This window comes from Colletes latitarsis, chromosome 4, assembly GCF_051014445.1.
Source record: "Colletes latitarsis isolate SP2378_abdomen chromosome 4, iyColLati1, whole genome shotgun sequence".
NCBI classification, from domain to species: Eukaryota; Metazoa; Arthropoda; class Insecta; order Hymenoptera; family Colletidae; genus Colletes; species Colletes latitarsis.
This window is the reverse complement of record NC_135137.1, coordinates 32,201,311-32,228,905: the sequence shown is the minus strand read 5'-3', so window position 1 is coordinate 32,228,905 and position 27,595 is coordinate 32,201,311. Positions and strand designations below refer to the sequence as shown.

General features: G+C 38.6%; 1 protein-coding gene across 6 annotated transcripts in view; it reads right to left on the bottom strand.

Moving 5' to 3' along the window:
* Tfap-2 (transcription factor AP-2) overlaps positions 1 to 27,595 on the bottom strand; it is a 309,571-nt gene that overhangs the window by 54,123 nt on the left and 227,853 nt on the right. For 5 of the 6 annotated variants that reach the window (XM_076763705.1, XM_076763708.1, XM_076763704.1 and 2 more), the window contains one exon: positions 3,871 to 4,248. In XM_076763705.1, the coding sequence (XP_076619820.1) occupies positions 3,871 to 4,248 (378 nt within the window). Of the gene's footprint in view, positions 1 to 3,870; positions 4,249 to 13,683; positions 14,615 to 27,595 lie in introns of those variants that run through there. The other variant, XM_076763703.1, reaches the window with a different exon arrangement.

Below are 27,595 nucleotides of genomic sequence, written 5' to 3'. Positions count from 1 at the left end.
ATCTAAGATGTGCAAAAAATCGTGGCAATCGTTACGACGAACATCCTGTATATTATAATTTATTGACAATACGAAACGAAGTGCTGTGAAATTAAAATTCGAGTCCTTTCAACGCTGGTAACGCGACAAACGCATCGGATGCTCCGACGTGGCCATTTTGCGGGTCGAATCTCGAAATAAACAATTTTCGATACAGGGACGGTTCGCAATACGAGACTGCATATGGCGCGGACAGATGCTTTAAAGCGAACCAGCTTTTCTCTTTTGGCCAGTTTCGAGCCGTACGAGACCGAACGCATTCTTCGTTCGCGTGTCGAATTTCGTCGAACCTAGTCTTTTTTGCCAAACGTCACACGACACCTCTGGAAACCGCCCAAAACATAATCCACAGAGCGGTGGTACGCGTGTCGCACCGGTGTAATTAGGGTGATATTCCCATAAAAGCTATTCGAGTAAGGTGGACCGCAAATACTATTACCATGAGCGTTATTAGAGGTCTAAAGTTGTCCCATAAATACGGGGCTACGTCGGTGTTTTGTGACGGTAACGCGAACCCCTGCTCGTATGAAACCCAGCAGGCGTTTATTTAGTTTATTTATTAAAGTACACGCTCTTTTCATCGATTAGTCTGTGTCCTGGTCAGCGGTTAGAAGTACTACAATGGAGATTTCAGGACACGATTAATTCTTTGCGCCGGGGATTCAGATTTTAACGAATTTCTTGACGTTAAGTTCTAGTTATCTCGTTTTCGTAGATGCGTATTCAAATTTAAAACAAATAAAGTAATAAGAAAGGAAACAGTAGGAACAAGATTAGGACTTGTAATTAGAAACGCACACAAACAAATTGTTAATAAAAATAACTATGGAATATAGTATGCGACTACAGTATCTCAGGAATATTGGACGTTTGGTTGTGTATTGTAACCCCTAGTTAAAAATAATTTTCTCAGAATGATTTGATATTTTTTAATTTTGTCGAAAAATTTGTCCACCTTCCTGAATTTTTTTCTCGAAAGTGCGTAGGATTTCGAGGGTATGCCTATTCACGAAAAATGATTGTAATTGAGCCCTGCAGCCAAAAATAATTTTTTCAGAATGATTTGAAATTTTTTAATTTTGTCGAAAAATTTGTCTACCTATTCGAATTTTTTATTCAAAATTGCGTAGGATTTCGGGGGTATGTGTATTCACAAAAAATAGTTGTACTTCAACCCAGGACCTAAAAATAATTTTTTCAAAACGATTTGAAATTTTTTTTTTTCGCCGAGAAATTTAGGCACCTACCCCTGTCGATTTTTCCTAAAAATTCGTTTTTCATTTTTAAAAAATTTGTTTGACGCGTTACGGAAAAGTTGTCTAATACTTTTTTGTAGGTACCCATGGGCTCTACTTCAGAAAAAAGTTTCATTGAAATATATTCATTATTATAGAAGTTATGGCTGTTTGAAAATTGGACCATTTTTATGGGGTTTTTCTCATTTTGCGAGGTCAGGGACCAACTTTACGAATATTTTTGCGATTTGTACATATTCTCCATCAAAATACGCGTAATTTGCTTTTTTAAACATTAAAATCGTCCAATCCGTTCAGAAGTTATGACATTTTAAAGATATGCATGAAATTTCGGGGAATCATTTCTGGTCAGAGATGACATTTTTGGTAAGGAATTTTTTTCTCAAAAGTGCGTAGGAATTTGGGGGTATGTCTATTCACCAAAAATGATTATAATTGGCCCCTGCAGCCAAAAATAATTTTTTTATAACGATTCGAAATTTTTTAATTTCGCCGAAAAATTTAGGCATTTTATGAATTTTTTTCTCGAAAGTGAGTAGGATTTTGGGGGTATGTCTATTCACCAAAAATGATTGCAATTGACCTCCTCAACTAAAAATAATTTTTTTAGAGCGATTTGAAAATCTTTTTTTTTTCGCCTAAAAATTTGTTCACCTTCTATTATAGTTATTCGAATACCCGGATGTCGAATAATTGGAACTCTACTGTAGTTGTGTAAATCGAGGTTTTATTGTACCAATTTATCATCACACGAAGAGTTGGACGTTGACCTCCGTTCGATCGACGAATATTCTGAGCATTTCAAACGACAATCAACGCTCGCAAACATAAAAAAATTACACTTTATTCGGTCCTCTGAAAAACACATTGTGTGAAAAGAAGTTTCCAAGTGACGAAAAACAATATATCAGTCCCTTTACACATCAAACGACCCTCATATACCGCGACAAACATCGTCAAACGAAACTTTTCCAACTCATCGACTCTCGAATTAATATCTCCTACACGTACTCTTTAAGTCACCTACATTTAAATGCCGCGCACAGACGTCTCAGTTTGTTCGCGGTCAAACACATTTCTCCAAATACATCCTGAAAGAACAAACGGATCCACGACTACAAACGGTCTCCAACTCGCGTCTACTCGCAACGCAGCTCCGACGCTCTTTCGCGCTTCATACTAGAACAAACAGTACCCGTGACACCTCGACAAACAAAAACCCGCCGTGGGTACTTAACCGTGATTCCCCGCGTGTATTTGAACGTATCCCGCGCGTACTCGCGGGTAATTCCAGAACAGAAAGGAGCGTGGAACGAGCAAGAAACCGCGATCCTGTCCATGGACCAGAAAGATCGATCCGACGAGGTGGGAGAGGAGAACAAAACGTTTCGTTCGTCTTCGACTTCCTCCACGGTTCTTTTATTTTTTTTTTATTTCCCCGAGACGCGCTCGTGTTTCTTTCGAGTTACGCTGGTTCCCTGCACGGGGCAGCCCTCTTATTACACGGGGACAGGTACGCGGCACCGTGGCAAATGCAAATGTCGCGCGCATCGCCGTCGCGGCGGTTCGCGTGCTCCGCGAAGGGATCAACGATCGCAATCACCGATGTCACGGGCGGACTTATTGGACGCGATACGTCTAATAGATCGATACCACCCATTATTACGTATCCCCCTGCTGTTCCAAGAGGGCCGCCAGCCGGGTCCGCCCTACAAATAATATGCCGCGGACTTTTCTAATGAGCCGGCCGGACGTGCACGTGACCGGATCTCCGCGCGCTTCGATTTTACGCGTAAAAGCCACGGCGATAAAAGCCCCTTCGCGCGACGATACCAGCGCACGATTTATTACCGATTCGATTCCTCTAATTTATAGATCAACGCTCTCGACGTGTCGTCGCGTTATTATTTTCAAACTTTTTTTATGGATGGAAACAAACTATAACAGTGGATGATGAAATACTTAATTTCTACTTGACTGGATTTTTGAAAATTTATCATTTATTTCCTATTGAATTATATATTAGGCAAGTATCTATCGTTTTGATTCCTTTGGTACAAATAAATGTCCTATAATTGACGGTAGTTCTAGGGTTAACGATTTCATGTTTTTTGTTTCGACTGCAGTCAATTTTCTTTCAATAACTGATAAATTTACACGTGGTTGTTACTAAAGCTACCCCATACGATGAACTGTTTGACAGTAGGTGTTATAAATTTGTATTCTATCGTTTCATTCTTTTTTTTCATGACTCCAAACGAGAGACTTCCAAATTGATGTTTATTGTAATGTTCCTTGGCAAATTTCAAGCTCTTCTGAGAATTACACCATTGTACATAAACCTGTACGTACGGTTCCAAACATTTAATAAAAAAAAAATAACACGATGTCAAATGTCACTCAACAGAGTAAATAATTCTAATAAAATTTATGCAAATTAGCCTGAATTAAAGAGTGGAACAGATCGTAAGCTAGGTAGTTTCGAGAGTCTGAGAGGCATGTGATGGTGCACTTGAACTTAAGAGGGATTAAGTAACTATTAGGTAGTGAGTAACTGGTGGAGGTAATTACTCACCACGTGTATACCCTCGGCATCCCTTCTGAGGTCCCCGCTCCTCTGGCCAGCCGTAACGGCGGCGCTCAGGTGGTTGTAGTGATGTTGATGCAACGTGTTGAGCGTCTGCGTGTAAGGATCGCCGACGAGGTAGTCGAGATGTTGTGGCTGGCCGAGGCCCGGATGCTGAGGACTCGCTGGCGCGTGGTGGTGCGAGGGGAACGGGGGTGGAAAGTAAGGGGGTTGAAAGTCCGAGGCGGTGGGCAAGGAAGCACCCCCGTGATGGGGCATCCCGCTGCCGTTCCCATTGCCTCTGTGACCGTGGTGATGGGCGCCGGAATACGGCGAGGAATTTCCACCGCCCAGCGAGGAAATACCTCCGTGACCAGTTAAACGGTCCTGTTAACAGACAAAACATTTTTTTAGTAATAATTCACAATATCAGTTTGTAACAAAAAATATAATATTCGTTGGTACAGTCTTTAACCCCATGACGTACGATTTAATGTAATTTTTCAAACGTATACTATTTAATTTTGTTTACATCTGTTCGTACGATGGCCACGAAAAAGAATTGATTTGTTTTACGACTACCTCGTGAATGTAAAAATGTGTTGATTTTAATATACAAAATATTTATTTAGAATCAATTAAAAATTGCACGCAAATATGAAATTTAAATCAACCTTTAATGATGAATTAAAAGTTGTCTCATATCAACATCAATGTAAAAATCTATTAGATAACCATGTATTTATTGCTACGAAAAACGTAGACAATTTCTAATAAAACTTCAAATCTTTCCTTTGGTTGGTGGAAGTCGATAACTTTGCACGATAGTGTCAACTCACGTCGAATGATTAAATATTTAACTACAATATACAAGATTAGTAAGACGTACGTGCCTTGTCTAGTAGTATACTTCTTGTAAGACTTCATGATGAGTGATTGTGAAACTTCATTTGTCAATTGTGAATCAAGAACTTGAGACGAGTCGAACTCGTAATTGTATAGCAAGGGGGTTAACAAGCATCTTCGCGCAATCTAATTCGTAATACAAGTGAAAAAAATAATTCGGTAATAAGCTTCTTCTTCCAAAGCTTCATTTTGAAAATCTGTTAGAACCGCGTAAAGTAAATTCAAACTTGCTTACTGTGTTATTCTACCACCAATTATGTCTGTCTTTTCTATCGGTAAGTTGCAAATAATATTATTTTACGATTTGTTTTTGGAAAATGATACAATATTCTACAAAGTTGAGTTTTTCGAATAAACATTGAATTCACCGTGTAGAAATATAAATTTTTTGTTAGTTTTCGATCGCAATTGCATTCGTTTGTTCGGCGTAGAAGAGTGGCCAGTTTCAAATCGATGTTTGTCGATTCGTGAAAATATTTTACGCAACCGTTTGCCGATTGTAGAGGGAGATTTCGATTTTATGGCAAACTCGGATGTACGAATAGAAATTTAACGTCGCGTTTAGAGGTCCAAGAAGAGCGCAGAAACGAGCGTTTGAATAATTTTACGGTATGAAATATTACAAACGATCGTGCGATACTTTATGCTTGTTAAATAATTTATGTACGCGGACATTTAGTGCACGTAACTCTTAAAAAGGCGCGTGGGTGGCTGATAAACGCCCATCGGAATATATTGCATTCCGTTGCTTAATATAAAATATTTTCATTTAAGTAAACACATCATTTGCAGGACGAATAAAATAATTTTTGCTAAAAGAAACAGAATTAAACTGAACGCAGAAATGTTCATTTTTTCAAACGATGAGAAAGCTAGACGACTTCTCTTAAAAGGTTTGTAAATTACTGTCTTAGGCTTTGAACGTCATTTAAATAAAATTATAGCAATGCATATGGTAAAGATATGCGGCGTACATTTGTATATTGACTTAAAAAACAACTCATCGAAGTTGTCGGAAGCAAAATAATTGATTGTGCATGTACATAGATAATGCATTTAGTGCATTTATGATAATACTGACAAGTTTTTTCGAAGCCTCCATTTTTTCTGAACGATTTCAATCAAATTACCTTCAAACAGAACACTTCTACACGGAAGGCGAGTAAATTTTTTAATTCGTGGCATACAACGCTCGTTCGTGGTTCTACAACCGACGAAAAAGAGTTTTAACGTGGAATTTTTTAGGTATTCGATCGACCTATTTCCATAGAAAATGAACGAACCTTTCATTAACAAAAGAGTAAAATACAACGATAAAATTGGAAACGCGTAGTTTCCTATTAATTTTCACTTTAAAATTTATGTAAATTTCCTGTGCATAGTTGATCATTTTCATTTTCTGCATGAAATACATCGTTCGAAGCAATTACAAGATTACTTATTCGAATTAGGTATGTATCTGATCGTTTCATGAACCCGCGTTTTTCCTTTTAACTCTATTAACGGAAAATATATACGTACAAAAATGTTAATACAGAAATATTCTTGTACGATTTATTCCAATTAATAAAGCAGGTTATCTATGCATCTCCTGTGAAGAAACTGATAATTTTTTTTCGCAAAGTTAAATGAAGTGTCAGTTTTAATATATCTAATTGCAAGTCGTTTAAGATATCTATTTTCGACATGTTGATTTCTATATTATGATTCGTACGCCAAAACATAAATTTTGGAACGTCGAATTTTCGCATTCCGTCCTGGAACGCATTAATTTCAGGAAATTACGTGTCCTCACGATGTTTTCATCATTGCATAACGATATGTGTCGTTAATTCAGCATTAAAAGTCAAAAAAAAAAAAACGCCGCGTACCGAGTTCTACTCAACGAGAAGACGATTAAGTCAGAAGGAAACAAACACTTAAACGCGTTACTTTCCAGGCCCGGTTTCTCCTACCTTGACGCGGTAACCAAGATCAGGTCATCCACAATCTATTTCTACCGTAATTGATCGTAATCGTATCCGGCGAATGGCCTCACGCATCGGGACAACGCGAAAAAATAAAAGAACTAATAACCATAATAAAAGTTCACGGGGATACGCATTTGTGCGCGGACGGGCCGCGTAACTCGACGTCAAGCGAAACTTTCGCTGTTATTAAAAAATTGCTGGCCAAGCGTAATTGCAGTGACCAATGTCCGGCGTTCGGTGGAAGAAATCATGGCAACGGCGCTGGAGGTCTGCCATTACTATAAACGACGAGTACACGGGGGACAGTGTCGCTTATTCGCCGAAGGTGGTGAGCATAAATGCGGATAAATACTATGCAAATCTTATGGCGTGCAGCGTAACGCAAATACCTTACAGGCAGAATGTAGGTGTGTCGCGATCTCTGTACGTGAAAATCGATAACGCGATAAGGTGTCATTAGAAACGATAACCTGGAAGCTGTCCGACCGCGGGACGTTCGTAGATCAACGCGATTTTACTCCGTTCGCAATCTCTCGCGATCTACGATCGTTCGTCGCCTAGCTAAACATGGAAAAATTACGAGATTATCGAAAAACGAATGGAAAATATTCATTGGAGAAACGAAAGTGGGTTGTACTGGGATTTGAAAACAATTTGTATCGACGATGTAATTGAGTCTTAATTCATTTAGTTATTGAAAAATTTTATATATATCGTTGTGCAAGGATTTGGTTTTTGTATTTTTACACTTTGGTGACTTGCAAGTATTCCATAGGAAATCGAAATAGACAGTCTTCAGAAAATTGTCTCGAAATGGTTACTAGATATATTTGAAGCAATAAAGATAAAAATAGTGGTTAAAATGAATTTGGTGACAGAGAAATGATAATAAAAAGTGTTCTATTTTATCAAATTGTCAACGTATAAATAATAAAGGTGGAATATTTGAGACTGCTTAAATTCTGGTTTCACAACGCAAGTGAGAAACTCATCAGACTCTTCCTAATGTACTCAGGACTCTGTCGCCTTCAGGCTTTTTCTACCAGTCGCTTAAATTGAGATATAATTTTACGAGGAGATCTAATGGTACGATTAAAGCACGATAAAAAATTTCAGCCGAATTCGTTCCATTTAGAAGGCTACATAGAGCAGATTATCTATCCCCGTTTCTGCAGATAAATATAGCCCTGATTCCACTATGGAAGACCTAGACAATTATTTTACGATTTTAATATGCATAGAACAAAGTGTGTCTCTCTGGAAATTAGTACGTTCGAGAGGGTTTGGCAATTTGAAAATTGGAATCTCGGAAAGATACAAGCTTCCGGCAGGTACGTCGTAAGAAGAACGAAATTATAGTGTTCATACGTTATTACGAGGAGTCCATAAGTCGCGGTATGGTTACTTTCCATCGCCATTAAACGGCTCGGAATTTTTTTTTATCGAAAAATAATTATCGTTTGTATTCGACTATTAATTCGCAGCTATTTTAGGCATCGCGCTTTGTACTTGTTCTACGCTTCATTTGTAATATAAATTCTCGTCTGCTTGTTGCTCAACAGTGCGGGGAAAGTTTAGATGAGGATCACCGCGTAAAATGCTGATTAAATCGGAGTCTACGCGAACTATTGACCGTATGGAATATCGGTCACAAACCGCAAGATCATCAAAGCAAATTGCTAAAGAGTGATTAAGCATATTTTAGCTTGGAAATATAGTGAATTGCACGTATAAATTGACGTTTTGTTCTCGACGCAACAATGGCAAATACGTGCACCACGATCGATGGAATTTACGATATCGGAAATATATCGAGATAGAATAATTAAATTCGATCTTGATATCGAATATCCGTGACTTTAAAGCAAATAATATTTCTAGAGAAAGGTTACTTTGTCGCGAATTTTTGTTTCACGTTTCAAACAAAATTATTATTTTGCACCACTATTAAAAATTAAATACACAAGGAAATGATAATATTGGTCAACCAACGTAATAATTACTAAAGCGTTCAGAAATATACGTTTATACAAATATATTTACGTGCATATACATACATTTATGTATATTATTGCTTTTCAGTGTTATGTTACACGAGCAAAGGTAAGTAAGTAATTTCCATTTTCCTTAATATTTAGATCGTTCCCAAGATTCTAATATTAATATATAAAAGTTCGATTTTATATTTGAATAATCTTCAGAAACGAAGACATTGATACGTCTATAATTATTTTTCTCTTTCCTGAATAATTTATCTCGACGATGAAATACGTTATTCCTTTTCGACGCGTGCAATTTCTAAATCCGCAACGCCTTCGTTCGAGCTTCGAAATTTTTCACACGATGAAAACCGACTGCAATCTGGTCCACGTAATCTTTCGATGGAACGATTACGCAGTATCACTCAGGTAAGATGGTATCAGCAGTGATTTATCTGAATAACAGCGGAAAGGCTTTGTATCGACACTATGCCCGCGCCAGCCATTAGGTCTCTGCTCTCGTGATACGATCTCGAACATCTCTATAAGCCGCGGAAGGGCCAACAAGTACTTTTTTACCCATTCATACGACTTTCTACGCGCGAATGTCACGTGTCGATTCCACTCGTGCAATTTAAATTTGAGTGTCATTCCGTGTTAGGTTAATAACATCTTGTACCGCACCTCTGTGCCGTAACTATATATTTATTGTCAATTCAACGTGTCATATTTTATTCGATCGTCTCATTCGTACAACTCTGCTGCAATAAAATAAAGATTATTCCTGTAATTATGTCGGAACGAAACCGTTCGTGACACCGAAAAGTGACACAGATCGTCCATCATCGATCGGAGCTTTAATTGGTCAGCTGATCAACCAAATAAATTTGGAGCAAGATGGTCCAATTTGATTACGTTTCATTATGTGCAATGTCTTTGCATAGTTTACTTTGATTTTGTTCAAGTTTAGTGAAATTTATAATCGAAGTTTACCAGTAAATGAAGAAGCATTAAGAAATCTTTATGGGGAAAAAATGTTATTGCGTATTAGCTTTCTTGTTTCGAGAAAACATCTCTATCAGTTTCATAAATTATTTATTCCTGGTACAATAACATGGAAACCAGAACCTAAATGTACGATGAAACCCGATAGGGACAAACATAATCTTTTAAGAGGAGATTCGTGTAGAAGTTGTCTTCATTGGACTGGTGTTGTAATTTTAAATTTGGGGAAAATCTGTCTTACTTCATCGACCATATTAAGATGGTGAAATTACTCGATTCGATTAAGTAGTCATTATTTATTGGAAGTTTGAAATCTACAGATCAAAAATTAGAATGTCCATTTGCTTAGTTACAAGGTGTAAAATTAAATTCGAATTTCTGTGTCAATATTTAAATTTGCCGGATACTATCTTTCTTCGATCAGTCCCTTAAATCGAGGATGTTACCAGTAATCCTCGTATCGGTTAATTAATCACTGACAGTTCAAGGAAAAGGAAGACGAGCACAATTTCACACCATACATGTCGAGGAGATTACTACTCGAATATTTTCTTACGCTTATTCCTGGTGGCAATTAGTTATGTCGCCTCGATCAGCGTACGAGTTCGCGCGAAAAGTGAATTAGGAATCACGAGGTGTAGGAAACAGCGATACTCGGGTCGTGGGTTTTTTGAGGAGTGAAAAATTGGATACAGAAGAGGCTCGTAACGGCATTTAACGACGTCGGCCCAAAATTGAACGGAAAGGTCCGTTATAGAAGGGAACTCTCGCTTGGTCAAACACGTGACTGCCTAATCTGTCCGATACTAGGCGCGTAACGAGGCAAAATTCACCGGTGCTCCCCGAATCGTGTTTCCAAATCGTCGTTTCGAAACACCTTGCGTAGGCAAGGTTGCACGAAGGGACTCCTGTACGCCCTGTTCCTGTATGAAATATTTGTCGTCGTTTAATGACACGCGTCGTTACGCGCGAAGAAAGAGTACCGTTCGTCGCGACGACGCTACGGGAAGACATTAAGGCAATCTTCAATTTGCAGTAATATTCGTTATTCGACCATTATATGGGGCTGACTTTCACGTGTTCGGGTCGTGACCGGAAGACGCGTGGTTCGAATTTCTCTCTAGTAGTTAAATTTCTGGGTACGAATTTATCGCGCAGTTAAATATCCGATTTAAGCGGATGCGTAGTCTCCTTCTCGTTATCGCGATCGCTCTTTTACGTTTATTGAAAATTGATTGCTGCATCGTTTTTCGAGAATTCGCATCCGCCGGTTACGCGTAAAGGAACGCCTGGCATTTAGCAGCTTTATCGACGATGTTTAATATTGTTTCGTGGGTAAAAAGTAAGAATGCACGCGCGATCCGAGCAACCATTTTCTGAAATATCTCTTTCATCCTTTGACCCATTTATTTTGATCCTCGCGAACGGTGTGTAATATTTGTCTATGATACAATGAAATAGAAAATTAACAGAAATATTTGGAATCCAGTATTTTTAGAAATACGTGCAGTAGAAAGTTATAAGAAAATATTAAAATATGGAATGATAAAACTCTGTCAAACTTTGTATACATAACGTGAAATAAATGTCCAAAAGTTACAAAAGAAATAGTAATCGTACAATAGTGAATTAAAAATACATCTTTCATCCTTTGACCAATTTATTTTGATCCTCGCGAACGGTATGTAATATTTGTCTATGATACAATGAAATAAAAAATCAACAGAAATATTTGGAATCGAGTATTTTTAGAAATACGTGCAGTAGAAAGTTATAAGAAAATATTGAAATATAGGATGATAAAACTCTATCAAACTTTGTATACATAACGTGGAATTAATGTCCAAAAGTTACAAAAGAAATAGTAATCGTACAATCGTGAATTAAAAATACATTAAACGGCGATTAAACTCGCGCGATAATTTGAATACCGTCGAGTATTGACTGGAAAAGAACGACTACCCACACGTCCGCGAAACAAATTTACATTCGTCGACGAAGAAACCTCGAGTGTTCGGTAAACCGTGAATTTCAGATCGAAATGTCTGTTATTCTTCCGAGGCATGTTCTTTCGTAAAACATCCATTGCGAGTCTATCGTTCCGTTTGGTAACGCACGGATCATTTTTTGATCGATCGACACGCCGAGAGTAATTTAAGAAGTCGAGAATCATGTAAATTACGGACGAGAAAAAAGGCTACAATCATTTAATAGCGAGTCCCATCGACGGGATCTGACACTATACACGCATAAAATTTCGACTCGTGAACAACCTGCAAGCGGTCGGTTCATTTCATAAGACGCATAGCCGAACTTTCCAGCTGAGATCGCTATTGATAACGCAAGAGAAATCGTCCCTCTTACCACATACGACAAGTAGACAATTAATAACCAATAAGTCGGCTCGTGTCGAAATCGACAGATCGTAGATTAAGAACAAATAACTAGAAAAGAAATTACGAACGATCGAACTCTACGAGGAAATAAACGGAAGACAACTTTAGATCCGGATCGATTGGATCTGATTTTTTGTCGTTCGGTTTCGTATTTGAGTTTAATTGTTTCTGAGAGGAATCGTGGTTTGAGAAAATTGTTCCGTAATTTTGTGAAAGGATTTTTACGCATAGCTGAAAATTTTTAATTCTTTATTTTATAGTATTTTACAAGCTAACTTAGTATTCGATCGTTTCTTTTTGGGTAGTGTTACAACGCTGTTAAATGTTTGGTTAATAAGATGTGTGTGGTTTGAATATTTGGGTATTAATTTGTATATTTTCTAAAGAGGAACAAGATAAAAGAAAGGGTCGAAAACGTTACGTAGTGAATTAGCTTGTAAAAGACTATTAAATGCTTAGGAAATTTTATTGTTATTTTCTTTTATTTATCCTTGATGCTTGAGAAACTATTCTAATGAAACTTTTTTGTAAACCACTTTAGCGTTGAATTATATTTCCATACATCATCGAGAAGTAAAAACTAACATAATCGGTGGATGAGTAATGTTTGTAAGAAATATAGTTCAAGGATTCTTCTCTTGCGCTTCGAGAAATGAAATTTTATCACTGAATACCGATGTAAAAATAACGCATACCTGTAAAATGTGTTATCCGTGTATAGATGAATGATTAAGCGTTGTTATAAATATATATGTAACATCCAAAGAAGTAACTTTCAAAGATGAAGGGGGTATACTTAGTGGAAATTTATGGTGTCTTAGTATAAAAAGCATCGCGAATGTAAGGTTAATAACGAATGGGCCTTAGGACGTACTATTTCTATTAATAATATTTGTTTCGTTGGACTCGAAAATGGGGATAGAAGAATTAGATGATTGATATTACAGTATTAGATTAGTAAGATTTACAGTGTTATTTCTCTATCTAGAATAAGGAATTATCCACTTCATTTGTAATAGTTTTAAATTGTAGACAAATGACAGGAGGCTTCTCTTATTAAACAATAGTTTATATCAAGAAATTTTCAACCGTGAAATTCGCAAAGAATGGTTAAGAATCGACTAAAACACAATTGCAATATTTTTCTCAAATGATACCAAAGTAATGTTTAATTAATATGTATAGACAATATTTTTAAATGAACCTGCAGGACTATTAGGCGTTTCCATAACAGAACAAACTTTACTTAGATTGTCTTGATGGTGTCTGGTTACACTTGATACACCAATTAATTAAATTACATTGGATAAAGTAATCCTGTGCCTAACTTTCAAACTGTCAATGTGTAAGGGATGAACTTCTATCTTCATATTTCCAAGTAAAATGATTCTCATGGAGTTGCAATGCCGCACAATCTATCATAATAAAAATGTCTGCAATTCGTTTCGCTGGGAAATCGAGAATCGATGCAGCTTAATCAATGTAAACGGTCAATTTTCATGCAATTAGAAACGTTTCTCGAGGAACGGAGACACCGGTATCGTGAAAGTTACAATCGAAACACACCTCGACCTCGATGACCGTGGTCATGTCAACGTGCGGCGCGTAACAGAGCGCCAGCTTGTCCGGTGTCGGCGCTTCCGTGCGCGGCGGAAACATCCCTAGGATCTCCAGTTTGCCGGTTCCGTAGCTAAATCCGTCCCAGTCACCGTCCACCACTTCCAAACACTATATTTACCCGCACATCACACACGCACGGTCAGGGTGTCAATCGTGCTGCACCACTTCTCGAAATATTCCCGGACCGTTTCTCACGGATCAACGCACTTGTACACTTTGATCGATCACTTCGGGTCTCCTTGAACCGCGGGAACAAGCGATCGAGGAGGCTCGATCCTCGCAAACTATAAAGGATTCGACAGGAATCGATATCCTCGAAATCCATTCATTACTCGAGGATCCTTCAAACTTAGAGATCGAATGGATCGGAGGACGAGGAAGAGGGACGGTAAAAACTCATCTTCTCCGAAAATAAATAAGTCGAGGGGTAAACGGGTGGATTTACCAAGCGTCGGGAGTGTCGGAGGAACGACGTCCCGACGATTCGTTGCCCGTCGCGCGCGCGATGAGCGAACGTACGCGCGAGGATTCGAACATGGTCGTGGATCGTTCGCGCATCAGTCCGCGGCGAGAGGGTCGCATGGACGCGTCAGCGTCGCCGGCTCGAAGAAGACGGTTCTCTCCTCGAGCGACGGTACGAAAACGGGTCGATCGGCGTGATGGGATCGATGGCGGTTCGCAGGAGATCGAGGCGAGCCGGTGCGCCAAGAGGAGAACAGCTGATCGGCTGATTGAGCGGTGTGTTGCGGCCGACCGACTGAACCACGGGGACGACGGCGAGGCGTACGAAAGTATAGCTAACTGCCGTGTGCCAGCACGACGAGGACGAAATGGGAGGTGGTACGGTGTGTGCTCTTACCGAGAGCTACTACTACTACTACCACCACCGGCGGCCACCACCATCGGGGACTGGGACCAGGCGTCGTCGTCCTCCGCCGGCAGCTGCACCACCACCACCACCACCTTAAGAATTCTACCCTACCAGTCAGCCCGGGAGTGGAGGATAGGAGAACGGAGAGCTCTCGTTTGTGCACGCGTACAGACGACCGAAATTTCGCCCGAGGATACGCGCCACCACGTGCCACTGCTCCTAGAGCTGCCCCACCAGCCGATCGAGCGGCCGCGATTCACGAGGGGACGTCCTACGACCGAACGAATAGGAGAGATACCCCACGGGGTCACACGACGCTCGCCGACGCTTCCCGATCGCCGCTGCAAATCTGCATCCGCGAACCTCCGCGCGACGCCGACGGGCGTCGGGGTGCCAGTTACTCACCTATCTCTGTCTAAGCACCTGACCACCGCCGGACGATCTCGCGAGATGCTCGTTAGGCTTCAGGTTCGGTTTAGTGGTTCTTACGCCTTTTCATTATCGTTGATCTTTCTTCCGTTGTATAGTACAATTCTACATATGTGAACGAGAGACAGCAGATCAGACTGGGCAGGTTCATATGGGAGTCCATCATCATTTTGAAGTTTTTAGTTAGTAGCTTTAAAACTCTTCTTTGGACATCATTTTTCACTTAATTGTAAAGCTTTCCTATGGAGTACTGATTTAACACGTTGATGGATCAAAATCGTACAGTGGATCTTACGCTTTTGGATAGTCGTAAATCTTTCTTTCGTTGTACAGTACAATTCTATATAAGGTGAACGAAGACAGCAAATCAAAGTAGGCAGGTTTATATAATAGGAGCCCATCGTTATTTTTAATTTTTTAGTTAGTAGGTTTGAAACTCTTGTTTGGACCTCATTTTTCGTTTAATTATTAAGCTTTCCCACGAAGGAGTGATTTCACACATTGACGGACTAAAACTGTGCAATGATTCTTACGCTTTTGGATAATCGTAAACCTTTCTTTAGTTGTACAGTACTTATAAAAAATTCTGTAGATTATAGCTGTTTTCCAATGTATATTTATAAAACAGCAATTATATATATCCATTACATCTAGACAAATAATTTCAGGCAATGTAACAAATTGCAATTTAGAAAAACTGATTAAATATATTCATGACCCCTAAATAGGGTCCCTGATGGCTAGTTAAGACGAATCTTCAAAAACGTTACAATATTCTATCTTAAACATTCGTTACGAGTAATACCTAACAATTAAACATATCAAGCTCACTGTACTCTCGTAACCACACCGATATACCATACCGTTAATTTTATTCCGTTCCATAAACTCCCAGCCTCTGTAATCGCGTTTAATAGAACAACTTGAATCCTAATGGTAATCTTATCAGCTGTCCTACTATTAAACGCCCGCTGCAACCGTAATATACTAATAATATTTATTGCTCCTGCACGGGATAAGATTAGATCGTGACACTCGATAACACCTGGCCGTCGTTGTCGGAATCGGGGTTGGGATTTCGCGGCGGGAGGCACCTACGTACGTATTAATTAAACGCAACCAGAAATGAGTCGTCCCCCTCCCCGACAGTTTCCAGCCGCTTTTCCGTCAACGTTCATTCATGCCACGAGACCGCTATTAATCTGCAAGGTGAAAACGGCCGGCAAACCAACGTTATAGATCGTTGACTTGCGCGGGGCGTAATTTATGCCGGTGTAAATTCTGCCGCGTAATTACGCCTTGGAACGCCATTCACGGTTGCAACGAGGCGTCGGTGTGAAAAGACGCGCGACACCGGAACATACCGCGCCGGGACGAGACACTCGAAGACAAGGGCTTAATCACATCTTCGATTCTGTAAATCTTAATTAACTCTCCACAAGTATTCACCCGTTCCTCGATCGATTCGAAATGACCACAAATCGTCTTGTAATCTCGTTAATATTTTCGTTCCTTATACGGAGACTTTCAAAATTAACAAAGTAATGCATAATACAGTTACTTCCACTCGTATTCCTACACTATAATATGAAGATTCGTTATAAATAAAAAGAATCTTTGTTATATGATTCTTTCCATTTACTTTTACCGAATGACTATTACAACTGTGCTACTTCTATTTACGAAGAGTTTTGTTTTTCTTTAATATCAACAAGTGGAGAGGCATAATAATAATGTAAACAGTGTACAATAATTCCAAATAATATCTTATATTATTTACTAATTTGTTTGCAAATATAAAACTATACTACTGTGTTCTCCAAGCGGTTATCTATCGTAGTACTGGTCGCGTTCAATGCACTTAACTTCGATGATCAGACGAGAATCAATCTTTTCAACGTGCCATAACCATTCAAATAATGTATGAAAAAGTGGAGTTATTTAATTCACAAGGAACAAGTTTTTTTTCATTTATATTGAATCGCCATTATAATACACGATTACAAGTGGGAGTAACTACATGACTAAACATTTGGAACGTTTGCTAAAAAGTAACTGTTTGAGAGATATTTAGCGTTTTTATTTTGTAAGTAAATAATAACTCTACGGAGATTACGTATCCTATGAATTGCGTACAGAGTTTCTTGTAGAAGAAACTGAAAACGATAGCTGTTCGTTCGGATGCTAGCTTTTACGCCTTTTCTCATTGAGTTTCAGGCGCGTTCGAAATTGACACGTCGAACTCTTACCATATGAATCACTCCGCGGCATTCATAGTCGTACGGAAAACTGTTATTTAAGACTTTCTTGCTTCTTTCGATGTGTTTTATGAACCCTCGTAGTTTCTAGCTACAGTTTTACACTTTGTACGTTTCCTTACGATTCCAGGCGTTTTATGGTCTCTTATACGCAGTGAATCACGTTACTAAATTATCTGTTTTTCGATCGAAGACGAAGAAAATTTAATGACGATCGCTTCTTTACGACTGCAACGATCGGTATATTCATTTAAAGAAATATTTAAATTCTAGCTTAAAATTGACGAGTAAATTTTTAATTTCCAAAGTCTCACCAGCCGTTTAGTAATTAATTATATTTGATAATTATTTTTAGGTCGGATACCGAAAAGCGTACGTACAATTTCGATCAATAAACCATTCTTTGCTTCAACGCTCGCTGTGTTGCAATGCTACGGCGAAATTCCTCGCGTGCAATTTCATAAAACTTGAATATAATTATCGTTAAGACGTTTTGCCATTTTGCCTGCAATTACATTTTGAACGCGATGGGTAGGTTGTAATTAAGAAGAGTAATAAATTGCGCGTAAACATAGTCTTCTTACGCGCGATCGCTCTTCATTATTCATAAAAGAAAATATTCGTAGCCGCGTAAACGTACGAAATTGTTCGCGGTTTCCGTTGGAACAGCCCTCGGCAAAAATTCGTAAAAACGAGCAACGCGAACGGTTGGTCGATCCGCGTTCATAAATTGAAAATAAATTCTACTTTCGAAGATCCCTAGTCGCGTTGGCTTAACATCAAATCGCGGGCTCGTTGATTAATGACGTCGAACGAGAGGTGTCATAATCGGTGGCCGCGATTCTTCCTCGTACCGAATCCGAAGGATAGAGATTCGGTGCCATTTCGGTGCTCGATCAACGACCGGATCGCGCGACGATCAGCTTTCGAACACGACTGATTAATCGTGCCTTTCGTTTCTACACGGATCAAAAGCCGCGCGATTAAAAATAAAAAAAAAGGACGACATAAAGAAAGGATACGGAATAATCCGTCGTAGCCTCCTGGCGCGAGAAGCCCGCGGGGCTACCGATCGTCGTGTTCGTCGTACGATGCAACAAGAATTTACTGGGGCACCGGGAACTAGTTCGTCTACTGTTTCTATCGGCCATTTTTCAGTTTTGTCGTCGTCCATCAGCGCGAACCGCGGTCTGCGGTCGAGAAATCGGTAAACCGAACGGAATCGTAAAGTCCGCGCGACGACGGAGAATCTGCTCGGCCGCAAAGCGTAGCAATTATTCGATAGCGTTAAACGATCAACGAACCCGTTCGCGGCCGTCCTACAACGTATATGAGACCTCTTGTCGAATGGTAATTTCAATACGGTATTTTTTTTTTTAGCACGCTGTATTTATTATAATTAACAGGAAAGTTTGCATGGTTGACGCAGTAATTGATGTCGATTTTGTATATTACATTTGAGTATTGAAAAGTGTTTAATATTTGTTTTGAATATGTGAAATATGTTTTTAAAGATCGTGTGAATTTACTCTTCATTAATGAGTGAAGGTATCTTTTTGTAAACTGGTAAATATTAACGCTAGAACTACTGACAATTATGGTGTATTTATTTGCACCAAAGAAATTGAAACTCTTAGAGAAAACTACGATAAATTTTTTACAATTTTTATTACAAATTACCAGAATGATTTTGAACACTTTGAGTAGTTCTAGAGTTATACAGCTACCCCATTTATGCCAAGTTTTATGTAAATAGTTGACAAAAGTAACGTTTCACTGTCAAGGGGATAGGAGTAGTGTGTATGTAGGGGTTTGAAGAAATTGTCCATAGGTTGTTTTGGTGTTTCTGTAATGTGTTTTCTTCGATCCGAGCTGTTAATCATCGGGCAGCAGCGACCGGAACACTCTTGCTCGTTCCTACTGTGCTTTGCGAACTTTCGATAATCGATTCTGCTCGAGGCTGCGAACAGACACCTAGTCTGCAGAGAAAATCTCTCGATAGGCGTGCTCGTACGTCTCTAATCACAACATCAGGTGCGTCGAATCGCTGTTTTCAGGGAGCACTTCGTACGATTTCTCTTGCTCTTTTTGAAACGAACAGGTATAATATTAGCTCGAACTTGGAAGGCTCTATACTTGAACAATTTTGTTGCAACATTTAGAAAATTCTCATCTTACGTAACAAAGAATTTCCAAAAAGAGTTTCTTCTCCAACGATATTTCGAAATTCCTTAATTCGTCTAATTTCAATTCGAGAAAGACAGTGATTTGCAATTTCGAAATTATATTATTTCAAATAATTCTGTAGGAGTCGAAGTGTCTGTTATCTGTCGAGGCTTCTATTTCGTTTGCTACTTATCGTCATTAACACCTGTGTCTTCTATGCTGTAGTTTTTGTCACCGTTTGATCCAGAATTATTCCAGAGTCATTCTCGTCTTCTGAAAATTTTTCCAAACCGTCCAAAAGAAACTGTCAAAAGAAATTTTCATCGTTACGAAACGACGATTATTTCCTTTTAGCGAATCTAATCCCGTCGATTCAACGTTCGCGAATCAATTTATAACTGTACTCGTATTAACGACGGGACGTTAATCCTCGTAAATATATTGCTCCGTTATTTATTGGACGCTTCGTTTGAAACACGAAAGCACGTCGTCGGATAGTAAAAATCGGATTTTTCGATGGGTGGCTACCGGGTATATGGGAAGGAACAGCGTGAGAGTAAACTGTCGATAAAGGAATGGCTGAGGTGGTAATCATCGGTAATCTTCGGTCCGTTACTTGTGTAAAAGCAGTAATTGCCACTGTTACGCCGCGGATTAGTTTGCAATGGTTACAGCTGGTTCGTTCAAAGAACGTGTTATTTAGCCGTTCATTCAGGAACGATGTTTGATGATTCGCCACTCAATCGAGCCCGACGAAATAGTTTCGTGCTGTCTTCAACTTCTCCGTTCAATGTCTTTCGCAAACGATCTTCCCTTTTTGCCTTTTGTTAAATAATAACGACACCGGGTCAGATCTGACCGAGAATATCTTACATTTCTTAAATTGAGATTTCTATGTCAATTCAATCTACGATTTCATTATTTCGAATTCATATTGTCAGGTGAAATAGCACAAATGTTAATAATTGAAACGAAAGAACAGTGCAACTTAAAAGTTACTTTCAACTTCTCCGTTTAATGTCTTCCGCGAACGATCTTCCCTTTTTGCCTTTCGTTAAATAATAACGACACCGGGTCAGATCTGACCGAGAATATCTTACATTTCGTAAATTGAGATTTCTATGTCGATTCAATCTACGATTTCATTATTTCGGACTAAAAGATTTATGTTGCCAGGTGAAATAGCACAAACGTTAGTAATTGAAACGAAAGAACAGTGCAACTTAAACGTTAATGGATTTTATGAATCGCAGAACCGGATAAATTGCTCCTGGATGAAACTCAGATTTAGTAATAAGAATTGATAAAAAAGGTCGTATCACTGTTCGTCAGGAATTCGTATAAATTAACAATTGATATCATTATTATCATAGAAAGACAATTTATGAGCGATAGGATGGATTCCATTCTTTATAGCTCCTTGCAATAGTGTCTATTATGCCATACAAATTTATTAGCACGTGTAGGTTTATAGAACAACATTCTTCTAGCGTCTCGAACTGTTTGAGCCGTTTTCTCAATGGTAGAAAAGCTTCGAAAACGTATAATAAAAATATTATAAATGCTACTGGTTGCGTCGATGATCGTAACTTTTTCGATATCACGTATGTTTGCTAATTTTATTATATACTCGCCACTGTCTAACTCATTATCGTGAGTTTTGCTTCTGCAACTGTTCAAAGTGCACATTCATTCTCGATTATAACTTTAACCTACAAAGTTTTGTTATATATTTAGCTCTATAGAACTGCATCTATTTATGCATCGAAGGTTTTTAAGCTCGTGAATCCTTCGAAAATTAGACATTTTTAATGTCAGTAACTTTCAGTGTGTATCATATTATCGATTTCCTGGAATTTTCATTTGCATTAAATCAGAATTAATTTTCATTCACGACGTTATCTTTTACCCTCATTATTTAATATCTCAACCTGTGTATTCGCCATACTGTTCATGTCAGTCTTAGTCAATTCACTAAAAATTCCCCAATGGGATTATTAGAGGTGTAATAATAAAAAAAAATTCACGACGTTTTGAAACAAAATTTCACCAGGGATTGCTCCGTTCAAATAATACAAATTTGTAGATCATTAAAGAACCATGTTAGTTAAGATACTGCACAAAAATAAATTTACAAAATAGTGTTTTCAATAGGGAAAGGATTACCCCATGATTTGCTCCGTTTAAATAATAAAAATTTATAGATCATTAGAGGGTCTCTAGAGAGAATCCAGAAATATGTCGATGGTGTCGATCCAGGTAAGGTGTTCCAAAAGAAATTTTTTAAAATGGAACGTTTTATCAGCGCGAAGCTCAAAGCCCCTGATAGAGGGTAGCGACCGAAGATCCGTCCGCGATTACAATCGACGGCTACGAAGATACGCACCGGTGTTCGGAAATGAAAGGCACGTACGAGCTGAACGAAGAGAAGACGAGGCCGGAGAGAAGCCGAAGAAAGAGCTCTGGATGAAGATGGTGGGAGAGGGAAGTCGCTAAACGACATTCCAAGCGGACCATCCAGCGCCACCCAACGGTAACCAACGCATGACGCCCTTATCTTACCTCGTGTTACCGCACCTTTCCTTACCTTACCTTACGTTACCTTAACGGATCGACCACGGTCAAGGAGATCGCCGATTTCGGACGGCGATTACGCGCAATGGAAACTCTCCCATTTCCTCTTCGCCTCCATTGCCTACTAGCGGCTCCCCAGCCGCCACCCAGTGCTTTGCCTAACTCAGAACCCCCCTTTTAAACGTATAATTCAAAGAAAAATACTCTAGGATAATCTGTGTAGGTGTTACATTACTATAAATTAACGATATTTATTGTATAGGTCTTTGATAAATGACATATTTCTTTTTAACTGCCACTGTCTAGTGGCTGCTCAGTGCTTTAGCTAGTTTCAATCTCAAACGTGTCAATTTGTTTAGAAAGAAAGAAAAGGATAGTTTGAGACCATCTATTTCAGGAATTGTAATATCACAGAATAGAGATATTTAGTGTTCAAGGGCTCGTTTTCTCTCAACTTTTATGTTTGATAATGTTTGTGACTGTCGAAGAAACTGTTCTTAAACATGTAATTTAAAAAAGGAATACACTAGAATAATCTGTGTAATGGCTGCTCAGTGCTTTAGTTAACTTCAGAGTTTCAATCTATACATTTTTGTAGAAAAAAAAATAATTTAAGACCATCTATTTACAAATTATAATATTACAGAACAACGATATTTAATATTCAAGGGCTTCATGAATTACAGTACAAATTTTCTCCCAACTTCCACTGTTTGAAGGTTGTTTCAGTAGGAATAGTATGAAAAATAACTGTATGCAGATTATATTTATTTTAATATTCGTTACGAATGCAAAGTAATTTCGCGAAAGTTAAAATTGTCATTATCGATGCTGCACGCTCTTTCGGGACGTTTGATAATGTTTGCGACGGTCGAAGAAACCATTCAGAAATTTTGCTCAAAACTGAGTAATTCGACGTCGACGCGCTGTTCGCATAAACGCGAGAATTTTATGCATCTTTGACTCTTCATTGCGAATCGTTTGACGCGCGAACCGGTGTTGGAAGTAGCGCTGATGTTCGTGGGAAGAAGGTCAATCTTCGAAGCTACAATTGCTTCTTTGTAGACCAACTGTACACGATGAGGTTGAAGTACGGTTTTTGTTAGGCGAAAGATGATTTGTAGAAATGCTTCTTGTTACGAATCAGTTTTCAGTTACCCTATCAACCCGTCCATTCCCCTGTTCTTCTCATCGATAACTGTATTACGTGCAAGAAAATTGATAGTAAGAATAATAGACTATTGCGACCGCGAGATTGGTTCTGGTGTTATTATCGTTAATGCATCATGCTTCTCTTTTTAACCACGCGTCCCTCGAAACGTATTTCAACAGAATATCGTGTGTCCGCGGCACAGAATTCAACAAATTCTACATCGAATAACAAATACAAATTAACGAAGAATAATTTATTATATTTACACTTTTATTCGAGAAAACATTTATTCCTTTATAATGAATAAGTTATTATTTTCATTCGAATTAAATTTTAACGATTAGTGGCTCAAAAAGTATTTTTCTATATCCTACTTATTTGTTGTCTGTTACTCAAATAAAATTAATTGCTATTTATAAATAACACCTACTCTGTTTGCAAGCTTAAAAAAAGTTGATTCGAAATAAAAATTTATCCAAATATCATCCAGTGACGCGTTTGTAACAGAGTTGTTACTCCAAACGGAAAATACAGAGATAACTTTTCATATTATTCGCAGTTTTGTTTAAAAAACAGATCGACCGATATAGGAACTACTTTCCGATCGTTTATATCGCAGTTTACACACAGCGTTCGTTTCATCGTAACAATTTACACCTGTTATTTTAACGTAGTGCCCAGCGAAGCGCGCAAAAAATTTCAGATTTTTACCGATAAAACGTTTTCCCCTGCAGGGTATTTGCTGTTTTACATTGCTCACCTATTAACGTCGTTGCTACATTTGCGCGGCTCAAACGTGCCCGGTGAATGTATGGTTTGTGTACGTCCACTGTTTACACGCGAGTCTATGAGTACTTAACCTATTTGCATATACCGCATTCCGATTTCTTTATTGAATTCGCGCGAATTATTTTCGCGCCTGAAACGGCAGATTCTATCATGGATTTCGCTGTACAGAACCACCGCCAGGGCCCGGACGAATGTAAATTACGAGGAAGTATAGCGCAGCGCGTCGAGTACGCGAGTTTTTACATTGCAAATAATCGAGCACGACGCGGCAAGAGCATGCGGGCTCGAGAGCACCGTTGCTAATCGATAATAAAGAAGCGCGAGCAACAATAAGTAACAACTTTGTGCACGTTTCGCAAAAGGTGACCGTCTTACTTCGACCGTAAGTGCTCTTAAATGCACTCCATCTGTCCCCATTTTCGACTCGCGTTGTTTCATTTCTCAAGTTCGCGACGGTTTTTGTGGAAACGTCTGATTAACCGAAAAAAGATTTATTGTTTGCAATCTCACGGCGCCGAGATTTTCGTGGGAAAGTAAAATTACGGTTTCGCGCGGACAAACGTTCTGGGCAAAATTTTGCCATTTATTATTTACCTTACTCTTTTACGTTCTTCTTAGATTATAATCGATCACGTGTTTCTTTTTATTTTAGAATTTTTAATTTGCCCCCTAAAAAATTACTTTTAGTCTCTTCCTTAAGATAATTGATTATTATTTATGTACATCGTTTGTAGATCGTCCCTTTAAATATGAGAACTTTCGTATTCAGAGAACAAAATATAATAGAGTGGTACAGCGCTCTGAATCACTACATTCTTGCATTCCAGCGTTCCAAACCTGCTTCGATTAATAATTTTCCACGACTCGTTACGTAACGATGCATCACCGGCCACGTGTAGGTTAAACCGTTTACGTTAATTGGAACATGATCATGCGAAACGAAATCCTCAAAGCGTTTAAAGAGCAAGACGAAGCCCAACAGTACATTAAAACAGTTTCAAACCGTTCAACGAAACCGTGTCCAGGTATCTTACGCGTGATCAAAAGAAGAAAAATTCAAAGGTGATTTACTATTTCCTTGAAAATATTTATGTTTTAACGTTTTATCTTCAAGCGTTTCATCGACGCCGTTAAATCGATCGTTGCAGTCTTCGCTTGACGTCACCTAATCGATCGAAGTTAACTACTTCGCGTTAAACGTGTTTCGCGTTTTGTAGCCTCGTTTAAATGTTGCTTCGAAGTTGTAGTAGAACCGTGTATGTAAATATATGTTTAGTAGAAAATGGGTTAACGAGTTATCGTTTATCTCGACTCATTAACCTTACCGGGTCTTGACTGTCAAACTTGGTCGGTGTAGTCTATGAAAAAGAGACAATTTCTCTAAACACGAGTCGTTTAAAGGTTCGTTAAAGAGTATTGACAGGAATACAAAATACAAAGGAATTTATAAAAATTCAATATTCGTTAAAACTAATTCTCAAAGCTCGACTTAAAGATTTCTTACGATTTATGTTTCGTAATTTATAGATCGCAGATTTTTTTAAGATTAAATTAATGAAATAGAAGCTTCGTCTCTACAAAGCAAATATAGTAATTCGTATATTGTATATTAAGTGCATTCTGTAATGTTTGAAAATTTAAATTTCATTCAAAGATCGATGGACGTTCGCAGTCCCTGTCTGCAAGCACCACCGACGATCTCCGGGCAGATCTCGATCTCGTAGACCCTGGATCCTCCGAAAACAGCGTTTCGCGCGTTGGCCGCATTTTACAAGTCGAAACTTCGCGGAACTCGCGAGGGAACTCGGATCGCGGGTTCTCTAATTACGAGGCTCTCGAAGATAAACGATTTCCTCCTCGATCCGCCGTCGCTAATGGCTCGAGACCTTCGGCAAATAAAAGCGACGATGAAAAAGCGAGGGGGAGGAGGAGGAGGCGGGATCGTTCGACAACAATGATGTTCACCGTTAATTTGAGCGGACGAGTGAATCGGCCGTTTATCGTTTTGCCGGTGTGAAGGCCGCGAACACGGTGGAACGCGTGCGTGTGTACAGGATACGTAGCCTGTGCACACACATGCTCGTGGCCAAGAGGCGAGAGTCCGGTCCAGAGGGTTCAAGCTAACGGGACCGAAAAGCCGATCGTAAGAGCGGCTGTGTGAGCAGCACGTTTCGCACACCCGCACGAAACACGTACACGCGCGTGTGTGCGCCGGGGGAAAAAAGTTTTTACAGTCCTGGAACGTGTCCGCGACGAGCGTTACGGTGATATACGATGCACGAACTACTGTAACGCCCGAACCCTCGGCGTACCCGTTGCCCCGGATGCGTGCTCGACGGTGATTTCAATGCTTGTCTAGGGCGTGCCTCTTAATTCGAAATAATTAGTCTCGTAGCTCGACTATTAGTCCTCCCGTAGGCGGAACGCACTTACTTACGACCAACGCTGCAACAGCCTTGATGAATATACTTTATTCTCTTTTTTTTTTTTTCTTACGACTCAAGATGCATTTTATCTTTGGATTGTTAAGTATGAGAGTAAATACTTTGTTGTTGAAACGTTGGAATTAATTTTGTTACTGGGGAGGGGGTTGTTGATATTTGTATTCTCGATTCTAAAGATTGTAAAAGAGACTTGATGACTGTATTTTAATATTCTTGTTTTTTTCTTTGGAACGAGGTATATTTTATTTCCAGATTGTTAACTCTATGGCTAGAGGGTAGTTGATATTTGTATTTTCAATTCTTAAATTTTGTTAGTATAAACTTCCTGTTGTAAGTGTTCTCATCGGTAAAATAAAATGTGTCTGAGTTTTTTAGGATATATCCCCTTCTTCTAAAATTTTCTGCACTTTAAAGTACCTATCATAATTGGATTATAGATTTATGAAGATTGTAAAAGAGTCTTGATGACTGTATTTTAATACTTTTTTTTGGAACTAGGTGTATTTTATCTTCAGATTATTAACTCCATAATTATGCGTAGAATAAATTTCGTACTAGGGTAGTTGATATTTGTGTTATCAATTCTTCAATTTTTCTAGAAAAAACTTCCACTTATAAATATCCTCGTTATTAAAGTGAAGTATGTCTGAGTGTACATGATAAATAAATTTCAGTTTTGTAACATTTTTAAAGTATATTCCCTCCTTCTGAGATGTTCTGTACTTGTAAATAACTATCATAACTAGACTGTGAATCAACCCCTAAATATAATAATTCGTATCTTACTTTAAGTGTTGTGCAAAATTTTCCACAGTGCTCAAATGGGAAACCCCCTTACTAGAATTGATAAAATGGGAGCTTTGTAGAGGGTTGTCTCAACCCCTAAATAAAATAATTTGTATCATATTTTAAATATTTCTTATATTTTTACATATTAAGTGCAGTTATAGACTATAAATAGTCTAATAACTAAATTATAGATTTATGTCGCTTTATAAGAAAGACATTTTCAGATCAAAGACTATAAGAGAGACTAACATATTTAAATATTTTTTTATAGAACAAATCTTCTCTTCAAGTGCTTTTTAATTAAAAACGATGAGGTCTGTAACTGCAGTTAATTATTTTTAGAAGAGATAAAACTCCCAGCAGAGACTTTGATGAGAGTATTTTG